This window comes from Pyrus communis, chromosome 13 (genome assembly GCF_963583255.1).
Source record: "Pyrus communis chromosome 13, drPyrComm1.1, whole genome shotgun sequence".
In the NCBI taxonomy this organism is placed as follows: Eukaryota; Viridiplantae; Streptophyta; class Magnoliopsida; order Rosales; family Rosaceae; genus Pyrus; species Pyrus communis.
In genome coordinates, this window is record NC_084815.1 from 18,191,378 (window position 1) to 18,213,809 (window position 22,432).

At 40.3% G+C, this 22,432-nt stretch overlaps 1 protein-coding gene and 1 pseudogene across 1 annotated transcript; both read left to right on the forward strand.

Moving 5' to 3' along the window:
* The first annotated feature begins 2,956 nt into the window (after positions 1-2,956).
* LOC137711870 (transcription factor bHLH14-like) lies at positions 2,957-4,843 on the forward strand. Its single transcript, XM_068451026.1, has 2 exons — positions 2,957-3,740; positions 4,089-4,843. The coding sequence occupies exons 1-2, from the start codon at positions 2,957-2,959 to the stop codon at positions 4,841-4,843; spliced, it is 1,539 nt and encodes a 512-aa protein (XP_068307127.1).
* Positions 4,844-12,011: 7,168 nt separating this feature from the next.
* Positions 12,012-12,840, forward strand: LOC137712294 (protein trichome birefringence-like 10; annotated as a pseudogene).
* Positions 12,841-22,432: the final 9,592 nt, after the last annotated feature.

The window sequence follows — 22,432 nt, forward strand, 5'->3', positions numbered from 1 at the left end:
GAAGATCAACTCGCTGATGCACTTACTAAGACTGTGTCTAATAGTGTGTTTTCCAACTCACTTGACAAGTTGGGCATGCGTGACATCTTTGCTCCAACTTGAGCAGGAGTGTTGCGAGTTATATATTAGTTAAAGTGTAAATAATAGTCTGTTGTCCCACATTGACGAAGCGCATATATAATACCAATTGTAATTCCTATATATACTCCACTTTGGAGATTAATGAATATATAAGAAATTACCAAATATTGTCATATATATACGATGAACGGATACAACTCACGAATCCCTAAGATTCTCACAAAAAAGATCTTGTTAGGACTCATGCAATGATCTTGTTAGGACTCATGCAATCCCTTTCATTGAGTGCCAGAGTGACAAAAACAAAAAAGAAGAGTGATAATGCCACAAAGAAGAGGAGATGAGAGGGGAGAGAAATAGAAGAAAATCCTCCATTATTTCTTGCGGAGGTGGATTGTCTGCCCTCCCATTTTCGTACTCTTCTCATGCCTTCTTGTGATGTGTGATCATGGTTAAGCCACGTCAACATTTTATATTAATTTTTTATAGAAATAATAAAACAAAAAGCAATAAGAATATAAAATATTGACGTGGTTTAATCGTGACCACACAAACAGAAGAATATGAAAAGAGTATGAAAATGGGATGACAGACAATCCATCTCCATTTCTTGCCCAACATATCACATCACTAGTTTATTGGCGAAAAACAATATTATCACAATAGTGTTTTAGCACTTAACATATTACTTAGTCAGATCAATCACCAATCACTTGGTCGGACCAAAAAAGAAGCATATGACTAGATTACAGGTAAGCATTGGACTCATGCAATCCCCTTCATTGAGTGCCAGAGTGAGAAAAACAAAAAAGAAGAGAGATAATGCAACCATGCAATCAATTCAACCATACATTTTTACCTAAATTATATTATCATATGGGAATATAAGACGGATGCTCAAAGTTCAAATTATATAAATTAGCTGAACAACGAGCAAAAAAAAAAAAAAAAACTAAAAATTCATATATTTGGTTCTTGAATTTGACAAAATGTTAAGAAATAATACTTCGCCTAAGTTTGAATATATAAATTAGTTGAACAGTAAAAGAAGTTCAACGTATATAAATTAGCCGAACAAAAAAATAAAAATTACTAACAATTCATTAGTTGGTCTAAGCCCGTTCATCTTTTCATCCTCCTAATTACGTGGCAGGTGTGTGAGACCTATACTAGCGGTTTAAAAAGGTTAATTACATTAATAACCGATGATGTTTATTCTTTTTTCACATAACCCGTTCAAGTTTGATAAATAACACTAACATCTCCTAAGATTTTAATTTTCTTTCACATAACTACGTAATGACGTATTTACGCCTATAATTAATTACTTGAAAAATAAAAAGCTTTCATAAATTAAAAAAAAATTAAACAAAAAAACCCTATGCCTCTTCTTTCCCTTCCATTTTCAGCCACCATCTTCCAAAAATATTACTGCCACCAAAAGATTCCTCCCCTCTCCTCCCTCTCGCTCTCAACCATCTCAATCCAGCCCAACACTCCTCGACGTTCTGGTCTTGAACTGGGGTGGGGGAGGCCATGAACATGAACATGAACATGTAAAATCAATTTAGTTGGGAATAATTATTATGCTGCCAGAGAGATTTTATTTGTTGAGAATTAATAATGAATGATATGGGCTACAACTATTAACCAATTAATGGTTCTAGTGCAGGAGATCCGAGCACTCTCATCATCTCATGGCTTTCATTAAACTCACCGGGAGTTGGAACTTAAGCAAGCATACACATATGGGTTAATTACACTAGAAGATGACAAAAAAGAACCTATTTTCTTCATGAAACTGGGGAGCACGACCAGTTCTTCGCTACCTCCTCCATTCACGATTTTAATGCCATTAACGACATCCCCATCTCTTTCATTATGAAATTTTCTTGTCGACATCATAATCTCTTTCGCTCTATTACCTTAATGTCATACTTTCTAGAAAATCTTCTCGTCGAGCTCACCATCTCTTTTGTTCAAAGCTTTGAGATTGTTCAACCAAGAAGACGATCGGGAGAGGTTGCTAGAAATAAATGGAGTTAGGCTTACTATCTCAGCACTTTGTCAAACGTCTTTGAGACCAAATAACGAATTTTTATTTTGAGTGCCCTTATTCCAATTGAGTCATAACTCGGGGACAATTTCTACAATTTTTTCAAAATCACCGCTCTTCCAATTTTCATGATAATTCCTAGTCCCACGTGGTCCACGTGGTTTCTGAATTGTGAGGATGAGGAACTCGGATTTAATTTTTGGTGAATGAGGAGACTCGGAATATGAAAAGGAGAATTAGGTTAGATCAAATCAAGCCATGCCAGATGCTGAAAAATAAGCACGTGAACGTGGTGACAGATCCTATCCCACTGTATTTTCCCCGACAATAAAGCCATTTTCATATTTTATATCCATTTCAATATTAGAATAAAAAAGTATGAGTATTCAATTATCGAATTCATACTTTAAAATGCCGCTGTAAATATATATATATATATATTTTGTAAATCTCATTCAAACGATAGTATTTACACTACAGAGATGAGAGAATGAGTAAAGTCTTACAATGGAATCCAAACCCATTAAAAAAAAATACCTCTGTGTCTAATTAAATAAACAAATTCTATTATGTAACCGTGTTTATAACATTTTGGCACCATTAGCCCAAAGTCCAAATAGTGCAAGGCATAAACCCAGGCATTGGTTACCCTATATTTATGCCCGTAACCAAATCACAATTTGCAAAGTCACACCACTCACTGAGAGCCTCGCTCTCTTAGTTCCTTCGCTTTCTTCTTCCACTGCTCTGCTTCTCACCTTCCTCTCTCTTGTTTCATAAAGTGCCGTTCTGTAGCAAAACCAAATTAGGGCAAATACTATGGAAGAAATCATATCCTCATGTTCTCCACCCACTTTCTGCCAAGAAACCTCCTTCACATTTCAACAGCGCCTACAGTTCATAGTTCAGAACAGGTCCGAGTGGTGGGTGTATTCCATTTTCTGGCAAGCCTCCAAAGGCAGCATTAGTGACCAAGTTTCCCTGTCATGGGCCGGCGGCCATTTTTGGAACACTCACGATCACTTGGCATCGAAAAGAAGCAGTGGAGTGATCAACAGTTACCAACCCAAGTTTGGGTTCAGTAATGGGGAGAGAAGTAAGGTGATTAACCGGGAAGTTGAAGATCTTTTGCATGATGACATGGTGGATTTGGACATGAGGCTCGTGGATCGTGAAGATGTCACTGACTCCGAGTGGTTTTACTTTTATACCCTTTCTTTAACAAAGTCATTCTCTGTAAGCCAGGGTAATAATAGTAAAAATATTGTCGGCAGGGCATTTGGTTCTGGTGGGTTTGTTTGGCTTGCAGGTCACCACGACTTTCAGTTTTATGAGTGTCCGAGAGTGAAAGAAGCAAGAATGCATGGAATCCAAACTTTGGTTTGCATTGCAACTCCTTGTGGGGTACTTGAACTGGCCTCTTTGGATGTTATCAAAGAAGACTGGGGTCTTGTGCATTTATCAAAGTCGCTGTTCGGATTAGACGGCAACAACAACAAGAAGAAGCTCTCGAAGCAGCAGACCACCCGGGATGGCAATGTACTTGTTCCTATCCTAGAAAATGGACTGTTTTCAGCAGCTCAAAAGGAATTGATTCGACAAGGTATGGACCAAAAACTATTTTACCAAATACCAAATTATAGTACTTGATTTGTACATGTTCGAACTTGATTGGTTATTTGTGGATATATATTATCAAATATAGATCAAGTTCTAAAAATGGCAAAGGTCAATGATCAGTACCTATCACTAAACAATTTCTTTTGGTTAAAAAAAAAAAATTCTTTTGAGAATTATTAGTGGTACACCAAATATCTGATTATGCACTCCGCATAAAAAATTTAAGTACTATAATTTCAATGATGTACAATACACAGCTTGTATACGTGTATACTTTCAATGATTTACCTAATTTAACGTTGACGTTTAATACTACTTTTACTAGATCAAGGTGGTAGTAAAAACGAAGATGCACCTATCAATCTAGGAGAGTCGTCACCGGAAACACTTTCTGACTCCGTTGGCAACTTCACATCGGAGAATACGGAGAACATGACTCGGTTGAAAAAGAGAGGAAGATCATCAAACCATGGAGCTGCAAGTAGAGAATTACAATTGTTAAACCACGTTGAGGCCGAGAGACAGAGGAGGGAGAAGCTCAACCACCGATTCTATGTCCTCCGGTCAGTTGTTCCCAATGTGTCAAAAATGGACAGGTCCTCTTTGCTTGCCGATGCCGTGTTGTACATCAATCAACTCAAATCAAAAGTTGAGGAATTGGAGGCCAAAGTCCAAGAACAAACACAAAAACCTAAAGCGGGCAATAATGCAAATAACAATCTTGATCATCACTCCAGCCAAAGCACCAGCTCCATCGTTGACCAGCATCATTATTCTTATTATAATATTAGTAATAATAGCAATAGTAATAATAACAGTAATAGTGATAGGGCAGCTGCTGCGGCTGTGGAAGTGGATGTGAAGATTATGGGGTCAGACGTCATTATACGTGTTCAGTGTCCGGATGAAGACTACCCATATGCTAAGTTGATGAATGCACTCAAAGGCCTAGGGCTACAAGTTTACCATGCAAGCATATCGAGCGTGAAAGAGTTGATGGTTCAAGATGTTGTGGCAAGATTGCCTTATGGGTTTACCGGTAAGGAGGCATTGAGAAATGGTATTATGAAAGGATGGTACTCTTAAAAATTACAAAAATACTACTTTTACCATCTAGTTGTATCATATCTCTAATAAAGACGCAACCCACAAGTGTTGGCAGACCCTATCTTTAGAGAGATGATACAAATGATAGTATAACTAGGCGGTAAGTGTAGCATTACGCTAAAAATTATAAGTTTCATTTATTTAGCTTCCTTTTTTTTTCTTTTCAAAATTTATTTAGCTTCCTTAGCTAATGATTTTATTTTACATTGGTAATTCTTGTTGTACCTCAAAGTCGGTGTAAGTTTATAATTAAGTGAGAATTCTTTACTTTTCCATTTTATTAGATCAATTTATAGTTGAACTCCCTATTTTTCTAATGTAAAAATATCGATGTACAAAAAAAATAAAAATAAATAAGGTGTCGATAACACAGCCAAAGTATTAAACCCAAAATAGTGACAAAACCAACAATCGTATGACACAACACAAAAAAGGGAACACACTTTAGTTTCTGATGATCTTTAATAGATTTTTATTTTTATTTATTTAAGAGTACCTTTCCTTTTTAACTTGATAGGGTCTGATAGTGGTGCCAATAGTGGGGTGTGGTGGTTGGGGTGCAGGGTTACAATACAATTGTGGTAAAGGCGGTGGCAGCAGCAGCAGTGGTCGTGGTGGCAGCGGTGGTCGCTTTGTTTTCCAAGGATAAAATATATGTGCAAGGATAAATAATACCATTTTTTAAAATTAATGAGGGTATAACATGAATTAAAATATTCATTAAAATGTCAACTCTGTTTTTTATAAGTCTTCTTTTTATAAAAACAACATTTAAAAACAACCTATATATTGCTTTGAAAAACTGCTGTTTGAAGACCATTCTTTAAAAATAAGAAGGATATTTTATTTTTACCAAATACTTTTTTATTTCTTAACTTTAAAGTGAGGCAGTTTTTTATAAATAATAATAATAATAATACAAACGGGATCTTAGTTTTTTACTCTAGGCCCATTTTAAAGCCCATCGTAGCGCTATCGCCTCCACTACGAGATGGTGTTCTCTCCCAAATTTTGAGCCCCATCAATCACCGGCTTACCAAGATGATCTCTGATAATGAAGCATGCTACCACCATGTTCTGAATAACGGACTCATCAAAGTTTGTATGAAAATGAATGGTCTGGTCCACATAATCTTCTCCATACTCCTGCCTGCTGTGTGATCTTGAACCTTATTGTTGGCATTGAAGAAGGAACTTCCAACACTGATGGCATAACTAAAAGAAGTTCTGGGGAACAGGTTTAGACTTCCTGAATTCAATATCATTTCTAGCGTTCCATATTTTCCTAACAAAGCCATACTTGACTGGCTCAATTCCTTATTCTCAGAGTTAGGTAAAGCATTTAACCAATCAATTACATTTCCATCATTAACTGGGTAGTTAGTCGGTTGAATTGAAGAGCATCCCATATATCCTAAGCAAACTAACACTCTTAAGAATAAATGATTTTGGTCTTCAGTATTAAGAATGCAACAATTAGTATATTTTTGATATACTTGCTTATTCTTTTCCTATTTGGAATGAGTCGATTACTCATTTGTAGCAGTGGTGAAGCTACGTGGGGGCGAGGAGTGGCAGCCGCCACTCCTTTCGCCTGAAAACATGCCTAGGAGTGCTAGTTCAGCCCTTCTGCTCTCGTTGAAATCGAGGGTCAAAGTGCTGGTTCTGTCGCAGACAAAGGCATCAGATTTTCAGCGGTTGCATTGTTTTGGCTTTCTACAAACCAGAAGGAAAGAAGGAGACGATCAATTTCTATTCAAAAGGAATACTAAGTCACGTGCTATCTAGTCCACCTGAGTTTTTAAGTAAAACAATGAGCATTGATGTGTTGTACACCACCTAGGTCACGTGGGGGGCTAATAGCCTCACTATTTTTTATTATTAAAAACAAAAAACAAAAAGGCTCGACTTTGTAAGAAAGTCCACCACACCCAAAATAACTCCCTAATCCTCCATTTCCTAAATCCCACTCCACCCAACCGGAGTCCACCATCATCAGCACACCACCAATCTCTTCCCAAGCTTCACGTACCTATTGACACTTCAAGATCAACTTAATTAGGCATTTCATGATCAATTTGATATTCATATTTATTCTATGTGTTTGAGAAATAACTTTTCTTAATTGCAAGGAATTAATGATCTTATTAAAAAATGATGGAAAAGGGTCACACTTTGTATAAAGATTATGAATAAAAAGTTGTAATTTATCGTTTAATATTTCAATGGTATTTTAATCTAATAATTTTTTTTAGCTTGAATATTGGGACCACCCAATATTAAAATTATGATCCGCCATAACTTGGAGGAGAAGGCTGTGATGGGATCGATGAATGGTCTCAAGTTTTTTAGAATCTAATCCTAACCAATTTAAGCTTCTTAGATAGCTTTGATATTACCGCTTACAACCGCTTTGGTGAAGAGACAATTTTCTGTTATGAATATTGACTCAAAACTTTGCTCTCCAATGTGAAAGCAACCGATTCGATTGAACCTTGCACTCTTTTGAATTTTTACCCTCCCCTCAGAAAATCCTAGCTTCGCCACTACTTGTACGGGAACCACATGGTAGGACATTGTCACCATTGATTCATGAAGGACAATGTCCATTATTTGTACGGGAACCATATGGTAGGACAATGTCCATTAATTGGGTAATGCTAAAAAGACTAAATTTATAAGCAAAATTTTGTATACTAAATAGTGTGAAAATTGATGGTTGAATTATTACTTAAGCATTGATAAACGTGCTTGTAGACATCGAAATTTCGGTGAAATGAATGTTAACCAATAATTAAAATTTCAACGCTCACGTGTCACATAAATTTTACATGTAGCGTGTGACTCAACGAAAAATCGAAATAAATTGGAAAGGTCATCAAATAGGACACGTGTCAATATCTGGCAGAAATGATTTATTTCATCTGATTATTTAAATCCAAAAATCAAGTTTTGGAATTCTATAAATAGGAGGCCAAGGCATTCATTTCAGAGAGGAAGGAGAAAGAAGAAGAGAAAGAAAGAAGGGAATTTACATCACACCAAAACCTTGAAGCCTCGAAACTCTAAAGCTCTCAAGCAAAATCCCGAAGGATCAAGAAAACACTCTTCGTTCTTCGTCAAACCCTCCTTCAAGATCAAGCCCCGACGGCCCTTGAAGAACTTCCACCGATTCAAGATCAAGCCCCAACGGCCCTTGAGGAAAGTGTTCATCGTTCATCATCCGTTCATCCTAAGATCAAGCCCCAACGGCCCTTTGGATCAACAACCTCAACAAATCCACACATCCATCAGTCTTCAAGATTAGGCCCAAAAGCCCTTGAAGATCCGCTCATCCATCAGTCTTCAAGATTAGGCCCAAAAGCCCTTGAAGATCCGCTCATCCTAGTCTTCAAGATTAGGCCCAAAAGCCCTTGAAGATCCGCTCATCCATCAACCCTCAAGATCAAGCTCCGACGGCCCCCTTGAAGAAATCCATACACCCAGTCTTCAAGATCAAGCCCAAAAGCCCTCGAAGATCCGTTCATCAACTGTTCATCCCTAGATCAAGCCCCGACGGCCCTTTGGATCAACAGCTCATCCACAAACCTACACCCTACGAAGATAGAATCAGAGGATCAAATTACAAAGAGATTGTAACCCCAAAATCATTAAACACAAAAAAATATATTTTGTACGCGTTATTCTTGTCTCTTGTTTCAGGAATTTTTCGTGTTTACAAATTTGGCACGCCCAGTGGGACGATCTCTACCTCTCATCTCTATCCTCAAATCATCGAAAAACGCAAATGGCATCAAGAAAGGATCAAGCTGTTCCTGCAATCAAAGCAAAGAACAAGAACATCATCGCCGCAAGTGGTGATATTTCGGGCATCATAACCCGAAGTAAGGCAAGAGCTCTTTTTGCTGCGGCTTCCGCCCCTGCATTAACTCTGTCAAATGAACAAGAGCACTTGAGGTACGAGCCTGTGATCACCCTAGCCTCGCTAAGGGCATCAAAGGGGGAAAGCCCGAGGAAATACTCAGAGTCCCTACTCTCCGACGCTGATTCGAGTGGTAGTACAACCATGCAAGTCATGACCACTGGAGCAACTTCAATCGAGGAGCAGCTAGCTCAGATGAATGAAGCAATCGCAAAGCTCACACGGACTGTGGAAGAGAAGGACTTGCAGATTGCCGCACTTGTCAACCAACTAGATGCGCTGCCCGACGTGAAAGTCGACCCAAATATTGGCCTGTTAAAGAAAGAAGACGACGAAGAAGAGGAGCCACCAGCGGAGAAAGTTGAAGAGAAGCCGAAGCTAGACCAAGCAACGGCATTCATGGGATCTCTCTCTATCCAGCAGCTACAGGAGATGATCGCAAGCACTGTCAAGACACAGTACGAAGGAAGCTCGCATGACTCCGCACTGTACTCAAAGCCTTACTCCAAGAAGATTGATGCTTTGAAGATGCCAAGGGGTTATCAGCCCCCAAAATTCATGCAGTTCGATGGAAAAGGCAACCCGAAGCAACATGTCGCCCATTTCATTGAAACTTGCAACAATGCTGGGACAGAGGGAGACTACCTTGTCAAACAGTTCTTGCGTTCGCTGAAAAGTAACGCTTTTGACTGGTACACCGACCTCGAACCCAAGTCTATCAACAGTTGGGACCAGCTAGAAAGGGAATTCCTCAACCATTTCTACAGCACTCGTCGTACTGTAAGCATGCTAGAGCTGACCAGTACGAAACAGTGGAAAGATGAACCTGTCATCGACTACATAAATAGATGGCGTTCTTTAAGTCTGGATTGCAAAGATCGGCTTTCTGAAACCTCTGCCATTGAGATGTGCGTTCAAGGCATGCAGTGGGGACTACACTACATCCTTCAAGGCATCAAACCACGAACATTTGAGGAGTTAGCCACCCGCGCCCATGATATGGAGTTAAGCATCACCCGTCATGGGAAGAAAGAACAGATCGCCGACTACAAGAATGACAAAGTTTTGGGGCCAAAGGTGGATAAGGCTGCGTGGAAACCCACCAAGGAAGCAATGACGGTCAACACAACTCCAGTCAAAACCCATACACGAGGCAAGGCGATTCAAACCGAAGCTTTTCGTGATCAAGAGATACGTAGACGCACTTTGAAGGAGCTTGAGGAGAAGACTTATCCATTCCCCGACTCTGACGTGGTTGCCATGTTAGATGACTTGCTGGAAAAAAAGGTGATCAACCTACCTGAGTGTAAACGGCCGGAAGAGATGAACCGTACTGACAGTCCAAGGTACTGTAAATTCCACCGCTTCATTGGTCATCCGACGGAAAAGTGCTTTGTGCTAAAAGATCTCATCATGAAGTTGGCTCAGAAAGGGATCATCGAGCTAGATCTTAATGATGTGGTGAAGTCAGACTATACCACCATCACTTCTGGCTCTTTGAACTCAAAATCTTCACCTCAACCGCTGGGGGCATGCTCCAAAACCATGTCAGTCAAGTCAAGTGAAGTTGAAGGATGGACTTATGTCACTCCAAAGAAAATGCACAAGAAACATAGGTCTCCTCCACAAGTTCACCAATCGGAAAGGGGGCAAAGCAGCTACCGTCAACCTTCAATATTACATGAAAATGTTGAGGATGATGAAATTATGACACAAAGATCGCCTGTTGCCATCACAATGCGCGATTTCTTCCCCGAAGACTTCTTCAATCACTCAGTCAAGACTCCTTGCTATGAAGATTGCAAGGAATGCCTCTCCCAGATCGTTTGACAAAATCATCAAAAAAAAAAAAAAAAACACGCTCCTCGTTCGCACGAGCCTAAAAGGCGACAACCAAAGCTCCTTGTCCGCACGAGCATAAAAGGCGACAACAAACGCTCCTTGTCCGCACGAGCATAAAAGGCGACAACAAACGCTCCTGGCCCGCAAGAGCAAAAACTGTGTACGGCAAAATCATCATCAAAACCATCACTCATTTGAACTACGTTATGACTTGATCTCTTCTTTGGAAGAGTACGTAGGCAACTTGAAACTTCAAAACTTCAAGTACAGTCACATCAAAATAAATAAATGTTTCATTAAAGAAAGTCAATTACAAAAGAAAAGAAAAAAAAAAATACATATGTTACTATGTATTAAAAAAAATATATATATATGTATATATTTATTCTCTACTCAAAAAAAAAATAAAAAAAAATAAAATAAAAAATAAAAAATAAAAAATAAATAAATATATATATATATATATATATATACATGTTAAAGTGGGTTTGCCTACACTTAAGACCCATGCCAACTCAAAGAAACGGAAGTTGAAGTCCACAAAAAAGGAGCAGCCCAAATCCAGGCCCAGCTCTCTCTCCTCTCAGTCAGTCGCACACAGAAACCAAAACAAAAAGAAATCCAGGAAAACAGAGCATTTCTCTCTGTGTCTCTCTCGCCTTCCTCTGACAGACGAGACGATGCAGCTGCAGCAGCGGTCTACAATTCTCGACGTCCCATTCATCTGAGACGAATAATCAGAGCAACAGCAACCCCTGATCTCAATTTTTCTTCTTTCTTCCGCAAATGGCCAGGAAAGGTTTCGTCTCCGGGGAGGGAACTGTGACCGACGCCGATGCGTCCACGGCGGCGGAGAAGGCGAAGGCCGTGGAGATAAAGAAGCAGCTGGAGAGGCTGGTGAAGGCCATTGTCGACGAAGATGACTACAGGGTCGAGACAGCCGACGAGGCCATCAGAACCTTGGCTTCTTCGAAAGACTTGAAGTCCCAAAAGCTGCCGTCCCTCTACCCATCTTTCTCTTCACCTCCGCTGCCTCTGTTGTTGCCGCGCCGTTCGATTCATCATCATCACTTGCGAGACCCGTACCTCCTCATGGGGAGTTGGGTGTCTTGAGAAGTTCTCCTCGATCTCATCGCCGCCGCCGTCTTTCAAGACCCTCCCGGCACAAATCAGATTGATCGAATTGCGGTCGCAGTTTGATCGCTTTGCAACTTCGTCTCTCAACATGGGCACGGTCCAATTCTCCAATTCAACCTCCACCGACAATCCAGGCCCAGCTCTCGAAGTCCCTTCACACCACACCTCTCTCTCTCTCTCTCTCTCTGTCCTTTAAAAACTTGACCAGAGCAAAACCCACATCCCAGAATTCGAGTTCAAGCTCCAATGTCTAAGCACTCATCCCAGCCCGACCCGGAAACCATGCAGTTCTTCGAAGCTTTCAAAAAGTTCAGGCGTTTGAAGCCGTTGGAGCCGTCCCTGGGCGTTCTGGGATTCTTCTTTGCCAGTGTTTGCGTGATTCTGTGCTTCGTTTACTTGGATGACAGAGCTTTGGCCAAAGGGTTTCAGTTCCCCAGGCCAATCAGAGCGGTTTATGTGGCTGCAGAGTAACTGGCCGGGCAAGCACCGGAGGGTTGAGTTTCTGGAAGAAGAGGGTGGTGGGTGTGACGTGTTTGAAGGGGATTGGGTGTGGGACGAGGCGTATCCGCTGTATCAATCCAACGATTGCCGGTTTGTGGATGAAGGGTTTAGGTGCTCGGAGAATGGCCGTCCTGATTTGTTTTACACCAAGTGGAGATGGCAACCCAGGCATTGCAACTTGCCCAGATTTGACGCGAAGTTGATGTTGAAAAAACTGCGTAACAAGCGGCTTGTTTTTGTTGGCGATTCGATCGGGAGAAACCAATGGGAATCACTCCTGTGCATGCTCTCTTCTGCAGTTCCTAATGAGGATTCAATCTACGAAGTTAATGGAAAACCAATCACTAAGCACAAAGGGTTCTTGGTCTTCAAATTCAAGGATTTTAACTGCACTGTGGAGTACTACAGGTCTCCGTTTCTGGTGCTGCAGAGCCGTCCTCCTTCTGGAGCTTTGCAAAATGTCAGAACAACTCTGAAAGTGGATCAAATGGATTGGAATTCTGTAAAGTGGAGAGATGCCGATGTGTTGGTCTTCAACACGGGACACAGAAAGAAGAGAGACTGCAGAAATTAAGAGAGAAATTGAGAGAAAAGAAGCAACGTAAGACTAATCCCATTGCCGGCGATTTCGAATTGAGTCTTGCAGGGAAGGGGAACAAACCACAAACAACAATCAGAAGTAATTTTGTTTTGCAGGTAGGTGTCTTCTTGAACAAACTTTGGTCAGCAAAGAATCTATTATACGCTAGCAACCCCTGCGTTTCTCTATACCTGCAACAACAACACGAAGCAGTCCAAAAATGGCAGCACCCACATGTTTTCCTTCAGCCTAAATCTGAAGAAAACCAAAACACACAAGAGCTCCGCTCCCCGCTCCACCGACGAAGTTGCTCAGTCAGCGACGTGAGCTTGGAGGACCCCAACTCAGGGTTTGGGTGGAAACCCTGCTTGTATTTCGCCAGAGGCTACTGCAAGAACGGAGCCAGCTGCAGATTCTTGCACGGCAATGGGCTCGGAGACGCCGTCGTCGAAGGCGGTGGACATGTGGTTATTTAGTCGCCGAGCAAGCTTGAGATGACGGAACACGACAAGGCACTTCTTCCTCTCCATCCATGCAGCTCCTCGCCTGCAAGTCCCTCAGCTTCACTCTGGCCACCGTGGTCAAAATCGGCGAAGAACTTCAGTGACCGCTGTCAAACGACTAGCCGATCGTGAAGCTCGACGCCTTACGCTCTGCTTCAAGCTCTGGCTGCTTCTGCACTTCCGCCATGGCTGCTGCCTGTGAATGTGATTAACAAAAACAAAGTTTGTCAACTCACATCTGCTTGCCTCTGCTGCTGCCTGTGAATGTGATTAACAAAAACGAAGTTTGTCAACTCACATCTGCTTGCTTCTGCTGCTGCCTTTGAATGTGATTGACAAAATCAAAGTTTGGCAACTCACACCCAAAGATCTCATCCGTCTGCTTGCCTCTGCTGCTGCCTTTGAATGTGATTGACAAAATCAAAGTTTGTCAACTCACACCCAAAGATCTCCTCCGTCTTCTCTCGGACTCGGCTTGGGTTTTCACCCACAAACTCAGCCTTGCAGATCACCATATAAAAGAAAAAAATGATGGAATCTGGCTGGACAGCACCATGCACAAAAAAAAAAAAAAAAAAAAAAAAAAAAAAAAAAAAAAAAAATATATATATATATATATATATATATATATATATAATAAAAAGCAATGATGGTGCTTCTGGAACCATGTGCAAAAAAAAAAGAAAAAAAATATATATATATATATATAATAAAAAGAAAGAATAAAACAATCGTGGTGCTTCTAGCACCATCTGAAATATATATATATATATATATATATAAACGAATGGTGGATCAGTGCCACCGAAAGCAAAGAAAAGTAAAAAAAAAAAAAAAAAAAAAAAAAAATAATAATAATAAAAAAAAATAAAAAGGAATGATGATGGACGGTGATGTATATGTTTTATCTGTATTTAGCACAATACACTGAATAAAATAAAGCATGTCCATTAATCTCCAAGAAATTACAAGAGTGTACAAAAAAAAAAAAAAAAAAAAAAAAGATGGAGCTTTCACAAAGGATGTTCACGTGAAGCCCCATTACTTGGCAAAACTCTAGAAGCGGAAGGCATCGGAGCAGAAGGCATCGGAGCAGAAGGCATCGGAGCGGGAGGCATTGAAGCTAGAGCATTCCTGGCCTCAATACTTGGCCAAACGCTGGAAGACCCAGGAAAAAGGTGCCTCTGGAGGAAAGACGAAAACCTTTGACGATCACTTTGAATCCGACCTTCAGATTCTTGCAGCTCATCAAGCTTCCTCTTCATGCCCGTCGAATAGTTGTTTGCAAGCACGTGCAAACTTCTATTCTCATACTTCAGCTGCTTGATCTCTTGCTTGAGACTTTCCACCTCTGTCATCAACGATTCAACCTGACGGGAGCGAGCAAGTAGGCGTTGGCCCATGTTGGACATAGAGCCTGCACACTGAACGCTGAGAGCGAGGGACTCTTGAACGGCCAACTCATCGGACCGTCCTGACAGCAGCCTGCTATCTTTTGGAGTGAGGAGGTTCCTAGCTACTATTGTAGCTGTTGTGGCGTCCTGCATCACGGAGTCTTCACCTGTAAGAGGACCGTTAGAAGATAAAAAAGAAGGGCGCCATACATTACCTTGAAGGGGTGCAATCGGATCGCTGCTGAGACTCAAATCTAAGCAAAGGTTCGATGAGTTAGTCATTTTTTCAAAGGTGTTCAGAGAGAATGGGTGGATGAAGATAATTCTCAAAAGGCCGGAGACGATTTTCAAGAATGGGCAATTTTCAGAGTGTGTATGTTGGAGTGATCGATACCTCCGTAAAAAGCCAAGCGACACAACCACCGATTCAAAAATCCGGATTTTCCTGCGTGAAGTTCGGCGACGCGTTCGCGGCTTTTCAGAAAATGCGTTCAACTTTGTCAAAAGATATCTGACAAAGTCGAGAACAAGTGGAGGCCATCATCGCAACTACACGTCTTTAGCCGACAAGCGCAAAGTTCGGCGACGCTTTCTCTGCTTTTCAGAAAACGCGTGCAACTTTGTCAAAAGTGGCGCTCGTTCAGAAATCGAAGAGGCGTCGTTCAGAAATCGAAGAGGCGTCATTCAGATATCGAAGAGACGTTTGTCGACAAGGGTAAAAGAACGGTACCACCACTTGCTATTAAGAAACCCCTATATGTGTCGACCTTCGTCTCTTATGGCAAGGCAGACCTGAAGAAAATGCCCAACTCTTCCTCACCTCTGAGGGCGCACTCCCAGCAAAGCCTCTCGAAATACACAATTCTTCTTCTTCCTTTGAGAAAACCTATTCAACCTTTGAAGATACCAGATGCCTGGAGTACAGATGACCCAGGAGGAAACGATAGATTGAAGCATGTGCTGATTCATTCACCGCTTCTTCAAAAGCAAAGGTATCTCATATCATGCTTTTTCCCTATCTTTTCCTTTGCCCTTGTTCTCACCTGCCAAGACAAGGACAGAGAAAGCAATATGTCGGAACCTCCACTCAAACCAGTTGCCACCAAGAAGTGAAACACCATTTAAATGCAAAGGTTGCATTCAACGCCTGCATCGGAGGACAAATACTACAAGAGAAGATGCCAAACCTGCATAAGGAAATACCACTTCTGCAAAGGGAGCAAGTAAGGCAAGTGAAAATGATACATCGAAGCATGTGGAGACAAGCACAACAAATATATGTGCTGATTCATTCGCTGCTTCTTTGAAAGCAAAGGTATCTCATATCATGCTTTTTCCCTGTCTTTTCCTTTGTCCTTGTTCTTACTCGCATGGCAAAGTGAAAGAAGCAATCAGCCGGCACTTGGAGTCAGTCTTCCGATCTGGAACCGACTGCCTGGAATCTATTCCCTGGTTGCTTACCTAGCGTTGCTCTCGAGTAGTCATCTTCAACGGTTGATACACTTCCAGAGAAGGGACCACTTCTGCAAAGGGGAGCAAGTAAGGCAAGTGAAAATAATACATTGAAGCATGTGGAGACAAGCAACAACTGCATATGCTGAGCTATCCTCTAACCCTCTTCAATACGAATTGGAGAGATTGAACAAAGAAACAGATAAAAGGAGTAAGCTCAGACCTTCGGGGGAGACCAAAAGAATCCTGCTGCCCAGTTCAAGAGTAGCACAAAGGAAAATCAACGATTGGAAGAAACCAGAAAATCTTCCAGTCGAACTCAAGATCAAGCCTCGATGGCCCTTGAAGAAATCTCCTGCTGCCCAGTTCAAGAGTAGCACAAAAAAAAATCAACGATTGGGGGAAACCAGAAAATCTTCCAGTCGAACTCAAGATCAAGCCTCGATGGCCCTTGAAGAAATATGCTGCCCAGTTCAAGAGTAGCACAAAGGAAAATCAACGATTGGAGGAAACCAGAAAATCTTCCAGTCGAACTCAAGATCAAGCCTCGATGGCCCTTGAAGAAATCTCCAGCCCAGTTCAAGATTAAGCTTGTGGAAAATCAACGATTGGAGGAAACCAGAAAATCTTCCAGTCGAACTCAAGATCAAGCCTCGATGGCCCTTGAAGAAATTTCCAGTCGAACTCAAGATCAAGCCTCGACGGCCCTTGGGTTGACATCTACATTAAGGGACTTCAAAACGCATCTTCTACACGTGACAAGCACATGTCAACGACGCGCCTTGAAGTGGGGGCATTTGTAGACATCGAAATTTCGGTGAAATGAATGTTAACCAATAATTAAAATTTCAACGCTCACGTGTCACATAAATTTTACATGTAGCGTGTGACTCAACGAAAAATCGAAATAAATTGGAAAGGTCATCAAATAGGACACGTGTCAATATCTGGCAGAAATGATTTATTTCATCTGATTATTTAAATCCAAAAATCAAGTTTTGGAATTCTATAAATAGGAGGCCAAGGCATTCATTTCAGAGAGGAAGGAGAAAGAAGAAGAGAAAGAAAGAAGGGAATTTACATCACACCAAAACCTTGAAGCCTCGAAACTCTAAAGCTCTCAAGCAAAATCCCGAAGGATCAAGAAAACACTCTTCGTTCTTCGTCAAACCCTCCTTCAAGATCAAGCCCCGACGGCCCTTGAAGAACTTCCACCGATTCAAGATCAAGCCCCAACGGCCCTTGAGGAAAGTGTTCATCGTTCATCATCCGTTCATCCTAAGATCAAGCCCCAACGGCCCTTTGGATCAACAACCTCAACAAATCCACACATCCATCAGTCTTCAAGATTAGGCCCAAAAGCCCTTGAAGATCCGCTCATCCATCAGTCTTCAAGATTAGGCCCAAAAGCCCTTGAAGATCCGCTCATCCTAGTCTTCAAGATTAGGCCCAAAAGCCCTTGAAGATCCGCTCATCCATCAACCCTCAAGATCAAGCTCCGACGGCCCCCTTGAAGAAATCCATACACCCAGTCTTCAAGATCAAGCCCAAAAGCCCTCGAAGATCCGTTCATCAACTGTTCATCCCTAGATCAAGCCCCGACGGCCCTTTGGATCAATAGCTCATCCACAAACCTACACCCTACGAAGATAGAATCAGAGGATCAAATTACAAAGAGATTGTAACCCCAAAATCATTAAACACAAAAAAATTATTTTGTACGCGTTATTCTTGTCTCTTGTTTCAGGAATTTTTCGTGTTTACAGTGCTCATTCTTATTAGTGTCACATCATTTAGTTTGCAAATTTTGTCTACAAATTTAGTCTATCTAACATTACCCTTACAAATTCAGTCTCCCTAGGATTACTCTTAAATTAAACATACAGTACAAAAGACCCACTATTATACATAGAGCCACTTGAACAACGAAATTGGTACCAAATATTAACGATGTTATATTTATCTATTGGTACTAATATATCAACATCATTTTAACAGATCTTCCAAGTATCTATAGCATATCAACAATATCTACTAAATATATACACTTTCTCGACTTCATTTGCATTTCCTCGTGTCTTGTAGAACAAGCATGGTCATCCAGCGGAGTCGCTAGGACTCCACCTAGTGCCCCAGAATAGAGTGATGGTAACACTGCTACTCCATTTAATACAGCTCTGCTCGAAACTGGTAAGTCCATGACCGGACTTTTGAGGTAACTGTATTCAGATCAGCCTTACTTTGCCCTTGAAAAAACATGGTCCCACACCCTGCATTGTTGTGACCCCAGTAATCATTACTGTACCTCTTCCTGCACCCATTCGTGGGGCCCAAGCATGCAAGCCCAAGCCTAAACCTAGTAGCTGATACTACAGCCCAGGGCCAAGGCAAAAGCCAGACAATAAGCGCAACCTAGCATGCTTACTACCTATTTATCACTGTTGGATGAGTTTAAATTTTGAGATCTGTATAGTGGATAGACAAATCTCAAAATTTAAACTTATCCAATGGTAATAAGTAGGGTGATGAGTATTATCCCCACTTGAGAGTGGTGAGCAAACATGTACCCTTATAAGTTTGTTAAAACAGAGAACGTCTAATTCAACTACAAAAGGTATGGAAACTCGTTGAAATTGTTCTTTTACTAGATGACCAAGGAATGCGTTATTTCTCACTCTTAATTTCATATCAAGAAAGCATGATAAAAATAAAAATAAAAAAAATAAAAAAAAAGGTTGAGGTTTCACCATAAAACCAGTTGGTAAGTAATCCAACTCTTTATAAGCCTTACAAGGCTGGTCTATTACCTATGTTGGATTTATTCATTCACATTCTCATACACCCCTCACGTATAAGGATTCAAGTCAAATATGTGGACAAAAAAATTGAGTGAAGTGGAGAACCTATCGCCGTTGGGCTTCATTCATGGCCAACTAGCGCTTTGATATAAAGAAAGTTAAGGTTTCACCATAAAACCTGAAAATATGAGAAGTGCATCAACTCCTTATACCTTTGTAGAGTTTGATCCTTCACTGAGGTGAGATTTGTCCTTCACACTTTAATCTGATTCTAATATTAACTGAAATGATGGGTGAGCAAAACCAAACTCTTAAACTCTCTATTCTTTAAAGTATAATTTGAAATCTTCATGTTAATAGCCAGCCATTGTTATTTTCAAGCAATCCAACAAGAAGTCAAGCATAGATCCTCATTCTACACAACTGATAGGTGCATTATTTATCATATTTTCATATTAATTATCCCTAAGTTTTGTTAAGTAATTGGTCTTAAAAGAGCCTTATTACTTTCATTTTCTCTGTTTCAGCCAATCTGCGCACTTAGAACGTTTTTGGCAATAATTCAACTTTCCGGAGGGGTTTTGATGCAAGGCCAACTGGAGAAGGAAGCTAAGAGGCTGAAGATCGTTGTATCCAAATTTCATAATTTTCCATGAAGCCATTCATTCCAGTTTCACAAATGAATCCCGCAGAAGTTGTATTCCCATCAGAATTGCGCAGCTATAGAAGAATGAATATTTGGAGGCTTTCCCGATTTGGAAAGATAAGAGATAAAGCAATGTTTCCCATATTTTTACAGAATTTTCCAAAAGATAAATCGACCCCAAAACTGGCGTGCAAGACAGATGACGTGTTTCCCAAGTCAAGAAGGATTCGTTCTTAGTTTGTGTCATTAATTGTTTAGGAGTTTGTTTTATTTTAGGAGACTTTCTCCCAGACCTTTTAGGGTTTTCTAGTATAAATAAGTGCCCTAAGCTCTCTTTAAGGGATCCATCCATCAATCCATACCACCGCACCATACTACCATTCACCATTTCTGCAATTTGTGAAGAAGAGCTTAGGGACGTGCTTTGCCATGGATTCCGGGTTCTATCTTTCTTTTATTTTTATTTCTATGTGTAACTAAGTTATTTTCTAAGGTTTATGATGAAGCCATGACATGAATATTTGCAAAATACTTTGTTAACTATTATCCGATTATATGCCATGTTATATTCGTAATCTTTGTGGGTATTTTATTCTAGGTTTGAGTTTCTAATGATTGATCACCTTTAGGAATTTTGCATCTAGATATTTAGATAAATCTATGAGGATGACCAATATCAATTAGGTTTATTGGCACTAAGATTAAGAAGAGTAGACAAACTAGTGAGGATGACCAATATCAAGTTAGTCCTACTTGGTTGACATGATTCTTCTATGCTTAATGGGTTTTTATGTGTTTAATTGTATGCCTAACCAATAGTATATAATTATCATGTAGAGATACAAGAGTTGATGCCTAACCAAGGATTAATTCATACCTTAGAAAGAACAACCTTTAACATTGGCATGGTAATTGGATAGTAATTGGCTCTAGGAAAAGTAAATAGGATTGTTATTGGTGGATTCATAACCTTAGGCTTTCTTGTGTCGTGTGTTTGTTTTAGTTAATTGCCTTTTATTTTTCTTGTTAAGTTTAGTCTTAATCAATTATTCAATTCAATATATCCTTTGTTTGTTTAATTAAGTTTAGCGTGATTAATCAGTTAAATTGGAGTTAAAGCAATCCCTGTGGGATCAACCTCGTATTTGCATATATTACTACAATCGATTCGTGCGCTTGCGAGTTTAATTTGGTTTAAATTAATCTATTATTTAGGTTAGTTTAAATATACATCAAGTTTTTGGCGCCGTTGCCAAAGATTATCCCTTAATCCCAATTTGACTTGTTGATTACGCTTTACTAAATTCTATTTTTCCTTCTTTCTATTTTCTGTTTTATATTATTACCAAAAAAAAAAAAAAATCGTCGTTGGTTGCATTCCCATTATTGAATTGTCAAGTAGACTTTCTCCTTGTCTGACTATTAGTGTTCGGTTGTCATATTCTGTTTGGATACCTTCTTTTGTCTTTTCATTCATCTATACCACCCCGAGTCTTCTAGTCTTCTAAATTGGATTCTTTTGTTTGGAATCCGTGAGTTATTAAGAGTAGTAGTTCTTTGGTTTAATTTCTCTTTTTCATCAACTAGTTTTCTTTCATTCCTTCTTTCACTATTTTACGTTTTCTTTTTGTGGGAAAATACCCGATGGCTTGGCATCAACAATTTCCAATGGAACATTGGCCTAGTTAGGGGTGGGCATAAAAACCGCCAAACCGCAAAACCGCATCGAACCGTAAGAAAAAAAACCGAAAAAAACCGTGTTGACCGGAAAAGTCAACTTTGAGTGAAAAACCGAACCGAACCGTTCAAACCGGTTCCGGTTCCGGTTTTGAATGACCAAGAACCGATCGAACCGAACCAAACCGTTTTATTAATAATAAATAAATAAATTATATATACACACACACACATGTCGTGGTATAATAAGTTGAAAAAATTGGTTTCACTAAATTGCAAAGCAGAGGATCCTATCCCAATTAGGGTTCATTTTCACTTACACACACGGAGACACCTTCACGAATCACCCCGCTCATTTCAGATTTCCCCCATTCCTATTCCTAAATCCTGATTCCCCCATTTCAGATTTCACACAGATACTGAGACCGAGTCTGCCAAAGCCCCCCGTGGTGTCCGTGCCAGTGCCGGTGTCGTTGCCGCAGCAACCGCATACACTGAAGCCTAGATAAGTTTGTAGCTTTTCAAAGGGATAGGCATATAAGTTTAATTTGTTTGGAATTGGAAAATTCTGCTGCTTGTTAATTTTATGGTTTTGTGGTGGATTCGTAGTTCAATTTTGGTTGAGAAGTTTGGATTTTGGATTGTGAGGTAATGTGGGAATTGTTCTCAAATTTGGAGGTGATTTGATTGCTGTCGACCCCGGCGACCCCCACTCACGACATATCATCCTCAACTGCGACGGCCCTGATCATGCCTCCTCCGCGACAGCTCACGGCACCGACACTTCGTCCTCCGTCCTCCCTCCTTGGTATTTTCTCTATCTATATCTAACTGTACTCTGTACATGCTTAAAATACTTGGTGAAATTGCAAAGATCATGTGCGTTTCTGGGTCATATGTGCATATGTTGGTTTATGGTTAATCGAGTTTGCGATTTGCAGCCCATTATAGAGATTTTTTTTTCTCTTACATTACATGCCCACATGTGAATGTGTAACCTGTCGTATCCGATGAGCTAATGGTTGTTGACGATGTTACATTTGCATTTGGAAGAGAGTGTTGTGATGCCATTCTGGTTGTGAACTGTTGATGCTCTCTGCTTGTAATGTGTAATCT